Source organism: Argiope bruennichi, chromosome 4 (genome assembly GCF_947563725.1).
Source record: "Argiope bruennichi chromosome 4, qqArgBrue1.1, whole genome shotgun sequence".
Lineage (NCBI taxonomy): Eukaryota > Metazoa > Arthropoda > Arachnida > Araneae > Araneidae > Argiope > Argiope bruennichi.
The window spans coordinates 40,746,065-40,764,142 of NC_079154.1; the positions used below are offsets into that span (position 1 = coordinate 40,746,065).

At 27.0% G+C, this 18,078-nt stretch overlaps 1 protein-coding gene across 2 annotated transcripts in view; it reads left to right on the forward strand.

Moving 5' to 3' along the window:
* The window catches only part of LOC129965886 (neuroligin-4, X-linked-like), a 218,892-nt gene that overhangs the window by 138,215 nt on the left and 62,599 nt on the right, over positions 1–18,078 (forward strand). For both annotated transcript variants that reach the window (XM_056080146.1, XM_056080145.1), the window contains exons 3-4: positions 3,274–3,459; positions 4,986–5,787. In XM_056080146.1, coding sequence (XP_055936121.1) covers positions 3,274–3,459; positions 4,986–5,787 — 988 coding nt within the window. The remainder of the gene's footprint in view (positions 1–3,273; positions 3,460–4,985; positions 5,788–18,078) is intronic.

Genomic DNA, 18,078 nt, shown 5'->3' on the forward strand with positions numbered 1-18,078 from the left:
TGACATTAACTAAAAAATGTTTCAATGCATAAAGATACTGATCTTTAGTAATGGCATAATTCTACCTTAGGTAAATTACAAAGCTTTTACTATTGAAGCAAATAAGGTCATTACTATTATTTAAATAATATTATTGTTATACTAAAGTTATTACTTTTGAAACATCTAAACACTTTTGATAATGATAATTGGAGCACAAATATTAGAAGAATAATGTTACTTTAGAGTGACAGGATCTTCTCAGTTATTATATTCTTAATTATTCTTATATAAGTAATCTTTATTTTAAAACTAAACGCGCTTAAATTAATTCATGCATTTTTTAATAGATTTTAATTGTACATATAATCATATTTTTGTTATAAAATCATATTTAGTATGTATTATTTTTATTTTTCTTAAATTATTTCATGTTTGTAAAGGGGAAATTTTAAAGTTGACAATCATTCACTTCATTAATTGTTAAAGTTTTGAACTTTTATTTAAGAAAACGTTCTCCAGTTAATGCTTGTATAGTATTATTTTTAGTTAATTTAATACCTTGTCCATAAATATAATTTAGTTGGTAGAAAAAATCACATGCCTTCCTGATTTCATAATAATTATAATACTTATTTGTAAATGGATGAGTGCAAAGCGAAAAAAATAATGAAAAATGTTAGTTTTTATGAACTGTTTGTATTTAAGTTTATATAGTTGACTTAATTCGAAATTATTTTGTAATTGCATAAACAAACAAAAAGTCGGGGAATATCTTGCCATATTTAACAGGCTCTGTGCTTCAACGCCTTTTCCTGACTAAAACAAAAATAAAATTAGATATACTAGTTTGAAGCTCACCATTTTAAAATAATTTGATTCCTTGAATTATTCATTGTTTTGAAAGGTATTAAATACTTATTGAAAGGTAAATTGCGTAAAATATTCAAAATGTAAGAAAAGTAATTTTTATGAGCCACTTTACTTAAAAGAATACTGTTGAAATTAATTCTGATCATTATTTTTACACGAGCTTAAAAAACGCTATTTCGAATTTCTTGCAACATACAGTAGCGTATTTTTCCACACTATCTCATCTCTAAGTCATTTCTCTTTTGTAAACCACATAAAATGAAATTAAAGTTAAACTAAATATGCAAATTCGGCATTTATTAACACGACTTGAGTTCATGTTAATAAATAATGATTATTTTGATTGTTGTTAAATTATTTATTCAAAAAGTCAAAAGAAAGAGAATAATGAAATTAATAAAAAAAAACAAAAAAAAACCCAGTGTTTTTAAAAATTGTTCTTTTTAAAGAGTAGAGTTTAAATCAACTCAGTTGATTCTGTCACTGTCCGAAAGTTACAAAATATCAACACGAATTGTTCGCAGAATCCAATTGAATGTTGTCTTGTTCTGATTGTAAAATCACGTATTTTTCTTTCTGTAAAAAGCACGATGGAATTAAAAACGGAATTAGAGATCCGATATTCACCATGTCCACATGATTGAATTCCTCTAATTATATTTTTTGAATAAATATTTTCAAGTTATTTCTTAAATACTAAAATTCGAAAAATTATTAAAATAATAAAATATATATATAAAATGGGCTCTATTAAAACTTGTTTTATTTAAAAGAGTAGAGTTTAAGTCAATTCAGACGACTTTAGTTTTACAGAAATGTTGAAAAATAATGATTGGGAATTTATTGCAGCATTTTATAATATGTTGTCTTTGATTTTATTGTTAAGTCACGTCAGTTTGCAGTAATAATATGTGTGCAATGTAATCAGAAATTAAATTAGAGAAACATGTCTGAGGCGTGTTTAGTTTAGTTTAATGATATTAAAATCCCGATTTAAAGCGATACTATGGCTATTATGGGATGAGTCCCATAATTTTGAACTGAGCCCTAGTGTCAGATGACGAGGACGGCGAATGAACTGACATCCCCCTGTCTAGATTTTTACATCGCACCAGCGGGAGGACATCATTTCGCGCGTCTGATTCATCACACGAACTAGATTTTATTCCGCAAATATTTTCTTTTTTAATTTTATTTTGAGTGTTTTAAAATAATTCATTGACAATTTAAAGTTCGTTTTTCAGAAATGTTTTATTTAAAGCATACAATTGAAGTCAATCAGAGGATTATTGTGTCACAAGCGTTAAAAAATGTTCCAGCGAATATCTTTCAAATCTTACTAAATGTTTTCATGCGTTTATTGCTTTGTAAAAATCACAACACATTTCTGTATGATCTGCGATGGCATATAAAATAAAATTAGGCTGTGTAACTGCCGCTCATTATATGAACATGAATTAATTTTTTTAATGACTGAACCTTTTAGACATTATTTGTTATTTTTCACATATTATAAACATCAAAATAAAATAAAAAATTTTTTTAAAAAAAAGGTGAATTTTTAAGAATTGTTTTATCTATATTTGTATATTTTAAGTTAATTCAATTAATATTATTGATAAATAAAAAAAAAATATCACGAATTGCTTCCAATATCTGAGTACTAATTGTTTGATATTTCCCGAACTACAACGGATTTTTTTCTTTCTGTGCTAGACTCTAAAATTAAATTTGAGTTACCAACGTGATGTGTATCATGATACCAAAAATTGCTTCCAATAAATACTGATTAATTTAGTCTTATTTATTTATTATTTGTGAGAATATTTCCGTATTAATTTTCTAGTATTGTATTATTTTCTCATAACTTTTTTGTAAATAGTTATTGTTATATTTAATTTAGTTACTGCAAATAAATGAAATTATCATGAAAGAAATTGAAACATCAACTGAGCATGCAATCAATAAAATTGAGTATAAAAATCCAAAATCAGAAATGCAAAGAAGATTTCAGTATAAAATACATTTATGGTTCTTTATTCTAATTATATTGAGGTAAAGTTAAAAATAATAATAGTGAATTGCATTAATTTTAACAAATGCAATTCACTATTTGAACTCAACTTTATTTACAAACAATATAAGACTTCATGCCCCCCCCCCCCGCAAAATAAGGATAAAAAAATTCTAAGATAAGTTAGAAAATATATCATCAGAAATTTCTCATGAACGATACAAATGATATTTCAAATTAATTAACAAAATCTCTTCCATTATTTCTTTATTTTATCTTTCACTATACCGCAACTCAGAAAAGAAGAAAAACAGCAAGGAATGCTCTCAGTGACACTATCAAGTAGCTGGACTGTTGCCTTTAACTGACATTAAGTCCTCGCTTTTCTTTATTTCCTCCCGTTGTAGGTTTCCTTCCTGCCTTGGACGAATCTTCTCGAGGCAATTACGGCATCATGGATCAGGTGGCAGCGCTGCACTGGGTTCAAGAGAACATTCCGGAATTTGGTGGCAATCCAAAGAACGTCACGGTCTTTGGCCACGGGCATGGGGCTGCCCTTGTCAATATCCTTATGCTGTCTCCTTTGGCCAGAGGTGGGTATGCTGCCACTAACAACTTATTTTATTCTTTAAAGATCAGAATGTGATGGAACATATTTATTTCTGCGACAGCTAAGTTTTATTAAAGTTTACCATCAAATGAATTTCCAGGAATAGCATGATTTTATTTAGAATGAGTGAAAAGTAGGACAGCTTCTATTTATATGAAGCAAGAATTTTTATGTGGCAATGTTAGAAATCATTTATTTTGAAGGTGACTGCAGATACCTTCAAAATTAATGGCACGGAATTAAATGATGCAATTTTGATCCTAAATAATGCATCAATGATTTACATGGGATCAAAATTGCATCCGATTGCTTGAACACCTTTTTAAACTGTGCAAGATCTTCTTTTATGAACTTTTGGTATAACAAAGATTTTTAAACTATTTTAGCATAAAAATGCATAAATTATTAAAATTAATTATTAAATGCATTTCTATATTTATTCCTTCATAAAAAGTTCCAGTAGATTCAAGAATTTTAAATTATTGTAAGAAAACTTTTCCATAACCTAAATATAAGAATGTTTTCCAATCCAATGAAGGTTATATGGCTATATATTCTTGGCTCTATTAAATATATAATCTTAGTTACTTGACTAATGACTATTTTTACAAAAATACCTTATTTATTTATTTATTTTTGAACACACATATATTTAGTTTATTTTGTATTTTAAAAATTATCACATTTAAGGAGAAAATAAGAAGTGAAGTTGTATAATTTTTATCAAAACTGAGTTTTTAATAAGCAAATGCAATCCAAAAGGCGAATGTGAATTCCTTGCAGTAATTAAACTGATTCTTTTTTTTTGTTCGCATTTTTTAACCTTTCTGTGATAAAAATTATTAGCTTCGTTAAAACCGGCTTTAATCTTTCAGTTAAAGCAATCAAAAACTACTTTTATTATTTAATACTCATTATTCTATTACTTTTATTTGTTCAAAGAACAAACTATCAAATACAGATTTTAATTAAAGGAATGTAATCCTCAAAATATGCATAAGTATGTTTAAAAATTCATTAGATGATACTATCTTTAACATTTAAAAGAATAACAAATTTCTAAATTAGTGACTTGAAAAAAAAATAATTTAAATGAGTCTGGATTTCATTAGTCATAAATAAGATTTAACTTCAGCTAATTAAGGAAAACTTCCTATTTAAAGATATATATATATATATAAAAAAATTTTTAATGTAAATGTATTTGCAACCTCCTTTATTTACAATTTAGGAACCTGTAGTTATTATGTTATTTTTAAAATCATGTTATTCTTATTTTCTTAGAATTGCTTTTTCGTTCCGAAATTGCATTTGGCTGCTTTCTTCGATAATTCTAAAAGAAAATTGAGTTTCATTAGTAAAACCGTTCAAATTTATTTTACTTACTGAATATTTAATTTAAAATGTCTTGGAGTATCAATTTAAATATGGGATTGTGTTGATATAGATACAATAATTAAAAAAAAAAAACTAAGCTTACTTGAAATAATGAATTTATTGCTTCTGCAGGTTTATTCCAGCGAGCTATCTTACAAAGTGGATCTGCTCTTAGTCCTTGGGCAATCGCGCGAGATGCTCTTACTTATACTCGTCAAGTGGCGGCCCATTTGAAATGCCCCACTAAAGACAGTACAGCACTTATCGCCTGCCTTGGTAAAAGACCGGTTGAAGACATCCTGAATGCTCCACTTAGAGTCCCAGATCACTTGATAGCATTTGGACCAACCATCGATGGTGTAGTAATACCAGGTGAACCAGCTGTTCTAATGGAGAAACAACATGACTTATTTGCACAATATGATCTTCTTCTTGGAGTCAGTCGAATCGAGTATTATTTCAAATTCTCAAGTCAAGAAGATAGAATGGGCATTGAAGTAGCTAGAAGAGACAGACTTTTAAGGACATTGGTCAGAAACCTTTTCACTTACCATCTTCAAGAGATTTTCCTGACAGTTGTAAATGAATACACAGATTGGAGCAAACCTGATCAACACCCTATCAATGTTTTAGATTCAACAGCAGACGCAATGGGTGACGCCTTGGTGGTAGCACCTTTGGTGAGAACTGGAAATTATCATTCCAAACTGCAACAAAACAATCAGAAGGGGACATACCTGTATGTATTCATGTACCAAACCGAAGAAAGTTATTATTCTCAAAGGATGGGGTGCATACATGGTGAAGATATTCCTTATGTTTTTGGAGCACCACTGGTTAACAATCTCTCCCATTTTCACAGAAATTTTTCAAGGTCTGAGAGCAGCCTTTCTGAAGCTGTCATGACTTATTGGACAAATTTTGTTAAATTTGGGTAAGTTGCATTTTTTATTCATACATTTTTAAATTATAATTCATTATTTAGGCATTAAATGTATTTACAACTGTTTTATATACAATCAAGTTTAAATTAATTTTCTTAATTAGTTTATTTTGAGTTATTATATAGAAAAAGTGACTAAATTAATGCTAGTAGTGAAAATTAAAAATAAATTTGTAAAGATTTTTGATATGGTTTTTGACACGGAATTAAAATGAGCAATTTGTTAAATTATCTAGCGGAAAAATTTAAAACAAAAGTAATTTTAATAAGTAAATAAATTAAATAATGTCTGAGAAAGTTATCTGATTATTGTGTTTTATTATTAGTAATATAATTTGAAAGATGCAACCATAAAGCATATTTCTCAGTATAGTAATGATGCACATTCCTTTTTATAAAAGGTGTATACGCTTTTCATTTTGTTAAAATTATCAAAATTATAGTTATATTTTTCTTTAATCAATCATTATAGTATCGAGTTTTTAAAACGTAATTTCATGTATATATGTACAGCTCAAATTACATTTTAATACAAGTGCCTGTTTTTTTATCTTACCAAATTGATTGCATATTACTTAATCTGTACATTATTTTTAATTTTTTAATGGCGGGTTTTGGAAGAAAATAAATTTATTTTAAAGAATTATATCTATCTACTTTAATAACTAACATTTATCAAATAATAACTGCATATAAAAATAATGACACTTTTATTACCATTTTATCACAATCATTCTCCTTAATAATTATAAATGCATAAAAATAATGAATGTGGCAACAATTCTTTTTAAATCTAAATTCTAAACATTCTTATTGCTTCAAAATTCCCTGATGTTTTTTTTTTTTAATTTTCAATTAAAAGAATTTTTTATCATTTATAAACAAAATAAAATTAAAGTGCTTCAATTTATATAGCAAAAACAATCAAATTCACTTGTTTTATTATTTTTCTAACAAAATCCTCTAAATTAAAAAAGAAAGCCCGGAAACCAATTTTGCTGCCGAGCTGTACTTTATAGGATAGCATGATAAAATTCAACAATAATAAATAGAAAAAAAAATCAAGATTTCATTTTCCGTACTTTGCATTCCGTAACGGTTTCCGATGTATCGGTGATTTTTGAATTTCGCTTCCATAATATGCAGCATCGGATTTCTCGATTAAATTTATAAGGAACTGAGAAGATTAGAATTTGTTTTCTGATGTCTTGGCTTAAAAGCTCGTAAGCTCCCTCTACCAAAGATTTCTAGAAAATGATTTAAAATTGTCTTTTCAGCATAAGAAAAATAATTTTTAGACAGACACAGTTGATTTATGCATGCTTATGTTCTGCTTTTAAAAAAATATCTTTGGTAACTGCTTTTTTGTGAAAAAACAATTTTAATTTAACATAATCCGGCTTTCTGGTATGATTATTACAGCATTGCCTCTTTTATTGTTTTCAAATGCTTTGTCAAAATGCTCATAATGTCATGATTTGTCAAAAATGTTCATGATTCCATTTCATTTGAAAATTAAGAAAGATTACATCTTATTACTAATTATAAATTTCAAAGAAAATGTAAATAAAAAATGTAAATAAAAATGTAATTTTATGCGAATTTTAATTAGATACATTTATTTTAGTTGAATTTATTAAATTATTTATTTTATTTATCTGAAGCATTTGAAATATCTGAAAAAAAGGGGTTATCTAAATTTTCTTTTCATATTTATGAGAAAAGAGATACATATTTTTATTAATATAAGAAGTAGTTACGTTCCACCCATAAGAAAGATGCATGAGTTTCATCAATATGCTATGTGATTTTGAGAAAACCAAGTTTTTTGTAGATTATAAGTGATTTCATAATTGTGCTGATGGCTGCATACAGGAATTTTAATTATCTATTTCAGTCAAATTAAGGAATTGGAATGAAATTTCAGCATACAAATTTCAGATCAAGATTTTATTCGTACATCTTTTAAAAATATTTCTAGAATTCTCAACGAATTCTTTTTAATAAAAAAAATAGAGGTTATATTGTAATCATTGATTGAAAAAAGTTTCAATGCTCAAGAGTACAAAGAGTCCTTTTACCCACAATTTATTTTTCTATAAAATACACATCTGCCTATAAATCACATAAGAAAATAAATTTTCAAATTGCCGCGCGAAATAAGAATTTTAAAATAAAAAATATTTTCAAATTATTATGAATATATACCTACAAACTATTTAGATGATTTTCTATTTATTCATATGTATAAATTTTCTTACAACAAATTTGTAAATTATTAAGTGTCGCCTTACCTCACATGTAAAAAAAAAAAAAAAAGATAATTTTACTCTACCAATGCAAATTTTGCCTAATAGACTCTTGAAGTTAGCTATATACCTTAAATTGATAAATAATGCCATAAAAATGCCATTTGTTATTTAAAAACCATATTCTACCTGTAATAAAATTTCTCAACCAAGACAAAGTTGAAAGCTCAGTGAAAATCATTGAAATCTGATTCATGCATAGTGAAATGCATGCAAGCTTAAATGCAATGAAAGAATCCAATATCCAATTAAATTATTAGTAAAACGACTTATAATTTATTAGAATTTGCCATGTTCATTTTCATTTTAACATACCAAGCTTGTGATATCATATTTCTTACTGCCATTTTGTTTGCGTTACAGATTTTGTAATTAGTTCTACAAATTACCTTGTATCTTAAAAAAATTCTGTTATTGTGTATTAAGTTCAAGTATTCCGTTCATCCCAGAAAATGATTAGGAAACAACCAATGCGCCAACAATTCCATTTTATCGTCCATTCCTTTTTCTCCTTTGTTGAAAATTGGCTGTATCTTTTGTTATCTCTTCCGAGGCAATATCCGTCTATTCAGAAGTAATTTAACATGAATGTATTTCTTTTTTCCTGTCATTTCTGAAGTTGGAATATTTCTTGAAGTATTTCGAAATTTTTGCTTTGTGAATTTGAACAATTTTTTTCATTGCTTATCAAAAAATACCAAGGCCAGTCAGTTTGCTGATTGTAAGTTTCTTCAGATGAAAATTGCAGCGTTACAACACTTAAAAATATTTCTAATAAAGAATATTGTTATAGCCATGACTGAATTTTTAAATGAGCATATTCAGGTACTAATGAAGCACAGGATCAATCAATACCAATAATTGACTTAGTGAAAAACATAGGTTGTAAGTGGGGAAATGATTCCTTTCCGTAACTGGAGACATGAATTTCCTCATGAGGCCAGAAACATGAAAATGTCTCCATTGTTATTTTCCTTCCTTCTTCTTTTGTAAATAGTTTTGGAATTTATTTTGAATACATAATACATTCTGAAAATCATGCAGTTATGAAAAATTATTAAAAATATTAGTATCAAAAACGTTAAATGTAATAATATTAAATGTTGGAAAGATATTATAAGAAAAATCTAAAAATTGTTTTAATGAGTATTTATTACTATTTATGACTTTGGATATTACTAAATTACACTAATGTTAATAACTGTTACAGTTTGACAAACAAGAAGAAAGAATACAATATTTTAAAATATTGTTTTGATAATATTTCTCCATTCTTTTTGCATGATTCAAATTAAAAGCACTTTCAGAGACCTGGAGTCAATGACTCCATAAATAATAACAACTGAAAAATAATAACTCTAATAAAAATAATAAAAGGAACCGAACACGGTTATACGCACGTATTCATATTTAGAATTTGCCATCATACTGCTGAAAGAAAAATTGACGGTACAGAAGAAATGATTATATTCAAGGACAAATCACCACGTGATAATCAGAGCTAATGAGCAACGCCGAGTCATTTTGACCCCCTTCTCTAGTAATGGGATAACTAAAAATGAAAAACTGAAAATTTATTTTAAAAAAACTTTAAGGAAAGAATATTTTGTTGAAAATTGAAAATATACATTAAATATTCATCATCTCTAGTGAACTCCATGATCAAACATTTAGTACAGTGTTCTACGTATATTGAATAAAACTTTTTAAAAAAATGTACGGCAAATGAAGATATCTCAGAAGAATAATTATTTTGGAAATAAGAACTTTTACTAATTTTCTTTAATGTGATTACTGCACAAAGAATCTTGGACATATTTTTAAGTTTAGATTATTAATTATTTCACATTTTGATTGAAATCGCTTTTTCAGTAAATTAAATAGCTCAAAATTATAATATTTCATTTGTACTGAATTATAACTTATTTATCAGTGTATAATATATTGGGTGTATCCGTTGATAAATATCCAACGCTCATCCAATTAAAACCTCTTTATAGGTTGAACTTTATTGACTTTAATTCCAGTAAACCCAAAAATTTTAATAATAAGCTATTTCAGGAAATATAGGGAAGGTTATAAAGGTTAACATAAAATTAAACTAAACATAAAATTCTAGGTGCAAAGAAAACCAACTTTCCGTGAAATGTGTTTGTCTATCAATAAAAACCATTATCACTGTATAGCATGAAATATTCCCAAAATAATATCAAAAGTACTCATGCTACTATAAAACATGGCAATATTTCAAAAGAATACACTACTTCTTTTGATTCAAGCAAGAAAAATTTTAACATAGATTTTATGGTTTTTTAAGATGTGGATGCGATAGAAAGTTGAAAAATGATGTCATTGTCTGGATATGATAAAATGTAAGACTCATATTTCAAAACATACATGATGATCAGTATTTTGGCAGACAATCATCCACACCAAATATATATGTATTAAAAAATGGCATAGGTTTCTTCTACTGAAGCCTACTGGCATAAGATATATTATGTATGAAAATCGTATATTCTCAGAAATATATAGCTATTCAATAAAACATCAAGATCTAAATATAGAATTTGAAATTCAAACTTGTGAAATATTATTCCTCTGTAGACTTCCAGGCTTTTGTATTACATAAATCTGACGAACATTGCTTTAAATCGTTTATTATTTATACGCATTTTCTAACTATTTTTATTGCATGTATTTAGTAGAATTCATTCTGAATAGCGTATATATTTCAAAGAAATATTGAATCTACACGAGGATTTCATGAAGTAAAAAATAATTCATGAAGTATTAAAATAATGGATGGAACTCCAATTTAATTCAGAACTCTCTTTTTTCGCACAACAATTATATATATATATATATATATATATATATATATATATATATATATATATATATGTGTGTGTGTGTGTGTGTGTGTGTGTGTGTGTGTGTGTGTGTGTGTGTGTGTGTGTGTGTGTGTGTGTGTGTGTGTGTGTGTGTGTGTGTGTGTGTGTCAAGTTTGCTTTTCACTTAACTTCAGTTTAATATTTCAAGTTTACTTTTGTCTACATTTAACTTTAATTTTTCGCTATATCGAGTTAATTTTTTCAGTTTTGAAAAAACAACTTTGAACATACTTTTGAAAGCATGCATTTGCTTACAGCATCAAAGAAATTAAATTGAACATAATAATGAATATCAAAGCATTTTTTTTATTTCTATTAGTGAATATATATATATATATATATATACCAAAGTATTAGAATCAAGTTAATAGTAAAAACAAAAATCAAATAAAAATTTAACCAAAAAAATTATAAAAAATATTTTTTTTGTTTTTATTGTTATTTTTTTTATTGTATTATTACTTTGTTGTGGTTAATTTCTTCTAATTTGTTGTTTTATATTTCCTTTCTGTTAAAATGGTATATGTCTTGAGCATAATTTCAGGGGATTTTCGGGTCACGAGGAATCATTATTAAACAATGTCTGTATTTCCTCACAGAAAAAGTCCCTTTCTTTGAATCCCTGCCTGAGGGTGACCCTTGAAAAGTCTTCAGGCCGGATTCTTTTTTTATATTTTTTATAATTTTTTTGGTTTAATTTTTATTTGATTTTTTGTTTTTCCTATTAACTTGATTCTAATACTTTGGTATCAATTCATCTGTGTCTTAGAAGTAGCTGCAATTGCACTCTCTAAATACTATGAAGTTCTTTTTTGGTTTTAGTTTAAATAGGTTATAAATTGTAGTTCAGATTTCGAAACTGTTTTGTTTCTTTTTCATTTTAGTTTCGTTTTCAAACTTTTTCTTACTTAAGATTGGTTACTATATATATATATATATATATATATATATATATATATATATATATATATATATATATATATATATATATATATATATATATATATTCATTGCTTATAGCTTTAATTTAGAATATAAAAACGCTATTTTTTATTGCTTCATATATAAGGAATTCATTAAAATATATAAATGTTCTGACTAGCTGTGTTTAACTTGCAATCGGGAAGTAAAGAAAAAGAAAATATTTAAATTAATTCTGTTTACTCAAAAATATAAAATAATGATTATAAAAATATTAATTGTTGCTAAATAATCATTTATCAAAACGAATAAATAAATTTCATGAATATGTTTCAATTAAAAATATTCAATAGATTTTAAAAATTACATTTAAGTAAATAAATTTAAAAACAACAAATTTGTAAAAAAATAATAAGAAACCTGAATATAATTTTCATTATATCGAAAATAATTTCGAAATAACAAATTCTATTTTTCACAGCCTCTCAATTTAATCTCAATGAACATTTCCTTTTCATTCATATCATACCTTTTAGAAAGCATCTGATGAATATATTTAAATTTGTTTGAAATCCAAATTATTCAAATCTATTACAGAAAATAATGCCAGATATTTCTGAAAAAATAACACACACGAATTAATCATTTGAATGCAGAAAAATTATTTCCAATTCATTTAAATTTCAATTATAACCATTACCCAAAGGAGCTCTGAATTCATTATTTCATTATTCTCTTATTTACACAGATTAATTCGAAAAATTTCATCTGCAGTACTGTTTCTATGTTTGCATAATTTTATACAAAACAAACATTAAAATTCAAAATAGACGAAGAGCATGATTTTGAATTCACTTCGTCCTGCAAGATGTACAAAACAATACATTGGGGACTAACTATCCCATTGTTTTCATTTTGTAAAACTATGGAATCTTTTGTTAGCTGATACAATGGAATGAAATAATCTATTCTCTTGATTCGTATTCTGAATAAATTGAAAATTAAAGCAAATGCTTAAATTTGTTATGTGACTGAGCATGCACTTGCTGCTGTCGCAGCAAATTATGTGACATGTCGCAACAACAGTTTTCCCCGAAATTAGCACCTAAGCGTACCATTTAGGCACAGGGGAGAGTCGATAATGATAATTGCTGTTTCAAAGTGAGCGGCAGGAGATGAAGGAATTAATTTGCAAGCTATTTGCTGGTAATTGCTCTGGTGCGAAGGAATTTTCCTCTAGAATTGTTAATATTTTGAAAACATCAGATTTTGCTTCTCCTCCCATATTTTCTTCCTGTTTCCTTTTCGAAGTTTTAATTGGTAATCGAGAACACTAATTTCCGACTTTTAGTTCCTCGAAGAATTAATGCGACTACTTAAATTACCGGTGCGGACCCAATAAGGGATATACGATTACACTTAAGCGTGTCTTTTAATAACAGAATTACTTCAAGATTTATAAATAAAACCTTCCAGGAAGTACGTTGTTATGAACTGTAACACCTAATTAGGATTGGAAATCATTTAATTTCTAAGGTTCTTCAAAGGATCCAAATGCTAAATATATCATACTTGAAAAGGAATATTGTTAGATGTTTCATTTTTAGTTTTAAAGCAATGGATGAAAATTAGCGATTGTATGCAGCAGTTGATTCGAAAGGGTTGTTAAGAAAATGAAAACAATAAGACTTTTCTTTGAATTGTTGAATTCATTTTTGTTTTTGGTATTAAGCTACAAGAATCACTTATTTCTATGCTATATCCAGTAAAGATGTTTTTGTTGGTTTTCTGGTTTATTTTTGGATCATGAATATTTAATGAAATTTTTAAATCGGTTTTATATCATACCTTTCCAATTATGTTTAAAATTAAAATATTATTAAATATTTTAATTTATTTATTTGAAATGAATTTTATTTACTGCATAATTAATTTTTTTTTCTTTTTAATTTTTTTTGCAAAGGAAAAACAAGAATTTTTAAAGCATAAATTTTGTTAGAAGTCTTTTTTTTTAATATTAACATTTGAATTCATTGCCTTTCCGTGCATGTCAATCATGTTAAAAAATGGATTCATCCCCAGAACCCCAGAAATGTGCATGCAAATATAAAAATATTCACCACAAGTCAATTTTAGGCGATTTATTTGAAATTATTTTAAAAATCTGTTTCAACTAAAATATTTTTCTGATCTTTTTGTTCAAATAAATCCCATGATTGTATGAAATATAAATGATATTAGGTTTTTTTTGAAAATATTGCTTTTTGAATGCGTTGCCTTTCCATTCACTTAAATCATCATAAAGTTTTGATTTGTCTCCAGAAATGTGGATACAAATATAAAAATATTCACCTCAATGCACTTAACGTTGTGTATTTAGAAAGAAAGAACGGAATTAAATATATTGAAGTAAAAAATATGCTCAAAGGTTTTAACTCATTAAATTTTGGATTTTCATAGAAGGAAGAACATATATTCCCATTATGATAAACTGATACCAGCACCATTAACAGTACCTAGCTCATACCTTAATATATGTTTTTTGATAATAAATTTAATAACAGATGGTAATCAGGAAGATATTTCATTTCTTTTATTTTACTAGATACCCATCTTATGATATTGTAATACTAAAAGTTAAAATCATATGTTGAGTGCATGTAATTTCAGGTTTTCTTAACATACTTCGTTAAATATTCTTCTTTTAAGTTAACCATCATTGATGCAATTTTCATCAAAATTGTGCAATGCTGGTAAAATAATAGAACTATTACTCTAGAGATCTACATTTCTTTTGTTGTAGTAGGGCATAGATCTTGACCTGTATAACAGGATTTGCTTTCATTTTATAGTCAGATTATGATATGCACATGTTTGACAGAATGAAAATATTTGATAGCCACGTAAATCATTCTGCAAGGAGAGCAGTTAAAGAATAGGTGACAGCTCACGACTTAACCTTAAACCGACTACTCCGACCCTCCTGAAGGCACACGGAAAAATCTGAATGACCAGACAGCCGCAATAATAAAACAGACAGGAAATGTGGTTTAATCATGAAGGCCATCACCGTCCATGGTACAACCCTTCCTTTGTGAAGTACGTCCCTTCATCAGTGAGAGGTGCCGACCCCCACATTTCTATGTACCAACCAAGGTGGCTTGAACCAACTACCATACCGGAAGTTTCTCATACTCATATCTGAAGTGTCCTTCATTCGGGACTCAAGGCTTAGCTAATAATCTGATAGAATGCAAATGAATTTGGAGTCAGCAGAAATTAGAAGACAGCAAATGAATTTGGAGTCAGCAGAAATTAGAAGACAGCAAATGAATTTGGAGTCAGCAGAAATTAGAAGACAACAAATGAATTTGGAGTCAGCAGAAATTAGAAGACAGCAAATGAATTTGGAGTCAGCAGAAATTAGAAGACAGCAAATGAATTTGGAGTCAGCAGAAATTAGAAGACAGCAAATGAATTTGGGTCCTGTTCATAATTTGTTTATTCAGAAACAATGAAAAAAAAAAGAATATTTTTTTGTAAATAAAATCTGAACGAAAAATATAATATACCTTTGGGTAAACTCGAATTGATCTACTCCACAACAAATACATTTATAAAAAGAAAGAAGTGACTTGTGATCGGAATAACGATGAAAACAAAGTATATTTGTCTTGTGACAAGTCCCCATACGTCGACTTCAATCCCCAGTTTCCGGAATCCGCGGTGTTGAATTATGAGACACCCAGGATCGCTTTGACTTCCGACTCGAAGCAGAAATAAATGACTTTCAACCTGAAACAACCTGTTAAGAAAAAAAATAGTTAAAAGCAAAGAAGCTTAGAGAAAAGAAAATATTTTGAAATGTCTCAAAAGGAACAGTAAGAAGTCTTACTAAAGAAAAAAAAAAAGAGCCTTTATTTTCACTGAAGAATGCAGAGAAGTGTTGTAAGAAATTCCTCCTATAAAAAAATTGAGGAAAAAATGGGGAAATCTCATTTCATTTTTTAAACAATAGTATTTCCTACTTATAAAGACAGTGAACTTAAAACCATATTTCAGAGGGCAAGAAATGTTTTCTAAAGTTTCCCGGTGGTTTTTAGATAGATTGTGAAGAAAAGTTAGAAAATAAAAGATAGAATGGAGAAGAAAGTAATAAAAAGCAAAAATGTAATTTATACTTCAACTGTAAAATGTGAGGCTTGAGGAAAAATGTATTTCAGCTTCAAAGCCTCTTTTTACTTTAAATTATCTTGGATTATGTTACAAAGAGTATCAAATGCTTTTTCTAACTAGTTTCAAAACTTTCTTAGTAATAATTTCATTAATAAAATACTTTATAAAATTGTATTCAATAGAATAAAAACTGTTTTGAGCAAATTATATGTTCCGTTATTAAATAAAAAATTGGCGTCGTTAAATAAAAAAAAAATGTATTTAGCAGAATTATTTTGCACAATTTACAACATATTATTGATTAATTAATTATTATTGATTAAATAAAGACTTATTTAAGTTAATTTTATTGACATTTAATAATGCAGTTAATTTAATTTTGATTAAAATATTCATATATGTACAATAAAACGCATTTAGGTATAGCAAGTAAAATTGAAAGATTCGAAAATACAAATCTCTGTTTCAGTATTAGTTTAAACACAACATGTACATTGTTATTTTAATGTCTAATTTAGATCAATATGATCGACAATTAAATTTAATTTTAATTAAAATATTCATAAAAACATAATGAAAGACATTTGCGTGTTGCAAATGTCTTTTAGCCCAAAACTGACTAGCAAAAGAGCTTTAAAATATGTAATTAAATGTAATTTTGGCATTACATTCATTAAATAAAAATTTGTTAATCATATTGTGAAATTGTTTTTATAAAATTTAAGTATATTTTGAAATTAGTCATCAAGCACTTTTTTAGTAAGGCTATCAAATAAATATTTGTCTTGTCTCAATATCAATTCAACTACTAAAAGAATAATTTTTTCCTGATTCATCCTTTACGATAATTTTATTAAAATCAAATTAAAATATTCTCATAAGCTTAAAACATAAGCTTACATTTTAACTTGTCACCGTATCTAAAAAATATTATGAATGTCTATAAAGAAAAATATTAAATTAATTGGGTTATTTAAAAGAAATATTGAGATATTCAAATAATGTCATTTATTATTCATGAAAAACGTTTTTGAAAATAACTGTAGTAATATTATTTCACCAATTTAACATCTATTAAATAATAAAGGATTCGAGAAAGTATCTAATGATTTTTATCAATGATGGTCCTAAACCTCCCCTCACTAATAAAGATTAAAATTCAAGTTTACCCATACATCTTATGTAGATATAGGAAGAATTTTTATTATCATATAGCGTATTTATGATTAAGCTAAAAAGATAACTTATTTAAGATCAAAAGAATTATTAAAATACATCATGACAATTTTTATTAGAAGTGTTTCACTAGCTACAGTGCCTTAAAATGTAAAGCTAAAAACTGATTTGGAATTCCTCATTGTTGACTGCTTATACATGCGTCAACTTCAATTTCTGTAAGTTGCATCCTCACTGTTTGGTTCTCAATGCAAATTCTTATGAATTTAGAGCAGTAAAGGCACAGTAGTCATTTCAAATTGAACGATAAGTAGAAGCATTCTTCATTTTCCGACTAACTAACAAAAAGTTCTCAATATCTGATAGTCACAAAAAATAAAATAAATTCTGCTAGGAGAAGAATAATTTATTTCCAGATAGAAATGTATTTATAATAAATATTTTGTGAGGAAGTAATTCAACATAATTTCATTTTTACCAGATTTGCGTCTAAAACCTAATGAGTTAAAAATGATAAAAATAGGCAGTTATTACGAAAAATAAAAATTCGTGGGAAAATAATTTGATGAAATCGTTTAGAATATATAGATATTTCTGCAATTGCACCGCCTACCTGGAGCATCTTTTTCTTCTCGATTGCTCGAAACATCTTTCATAATTAACATTCTTCCAGAAAAAAAATATTGATAAAGACGCAACCCTATTCAATTAACTAAGGAGAAGATTGTTAATTATTCTTACTATAACTTCTTGCATAATGAAAGTAATTTTCACATAACTACTTATTGGGACAAAACATTCTTATA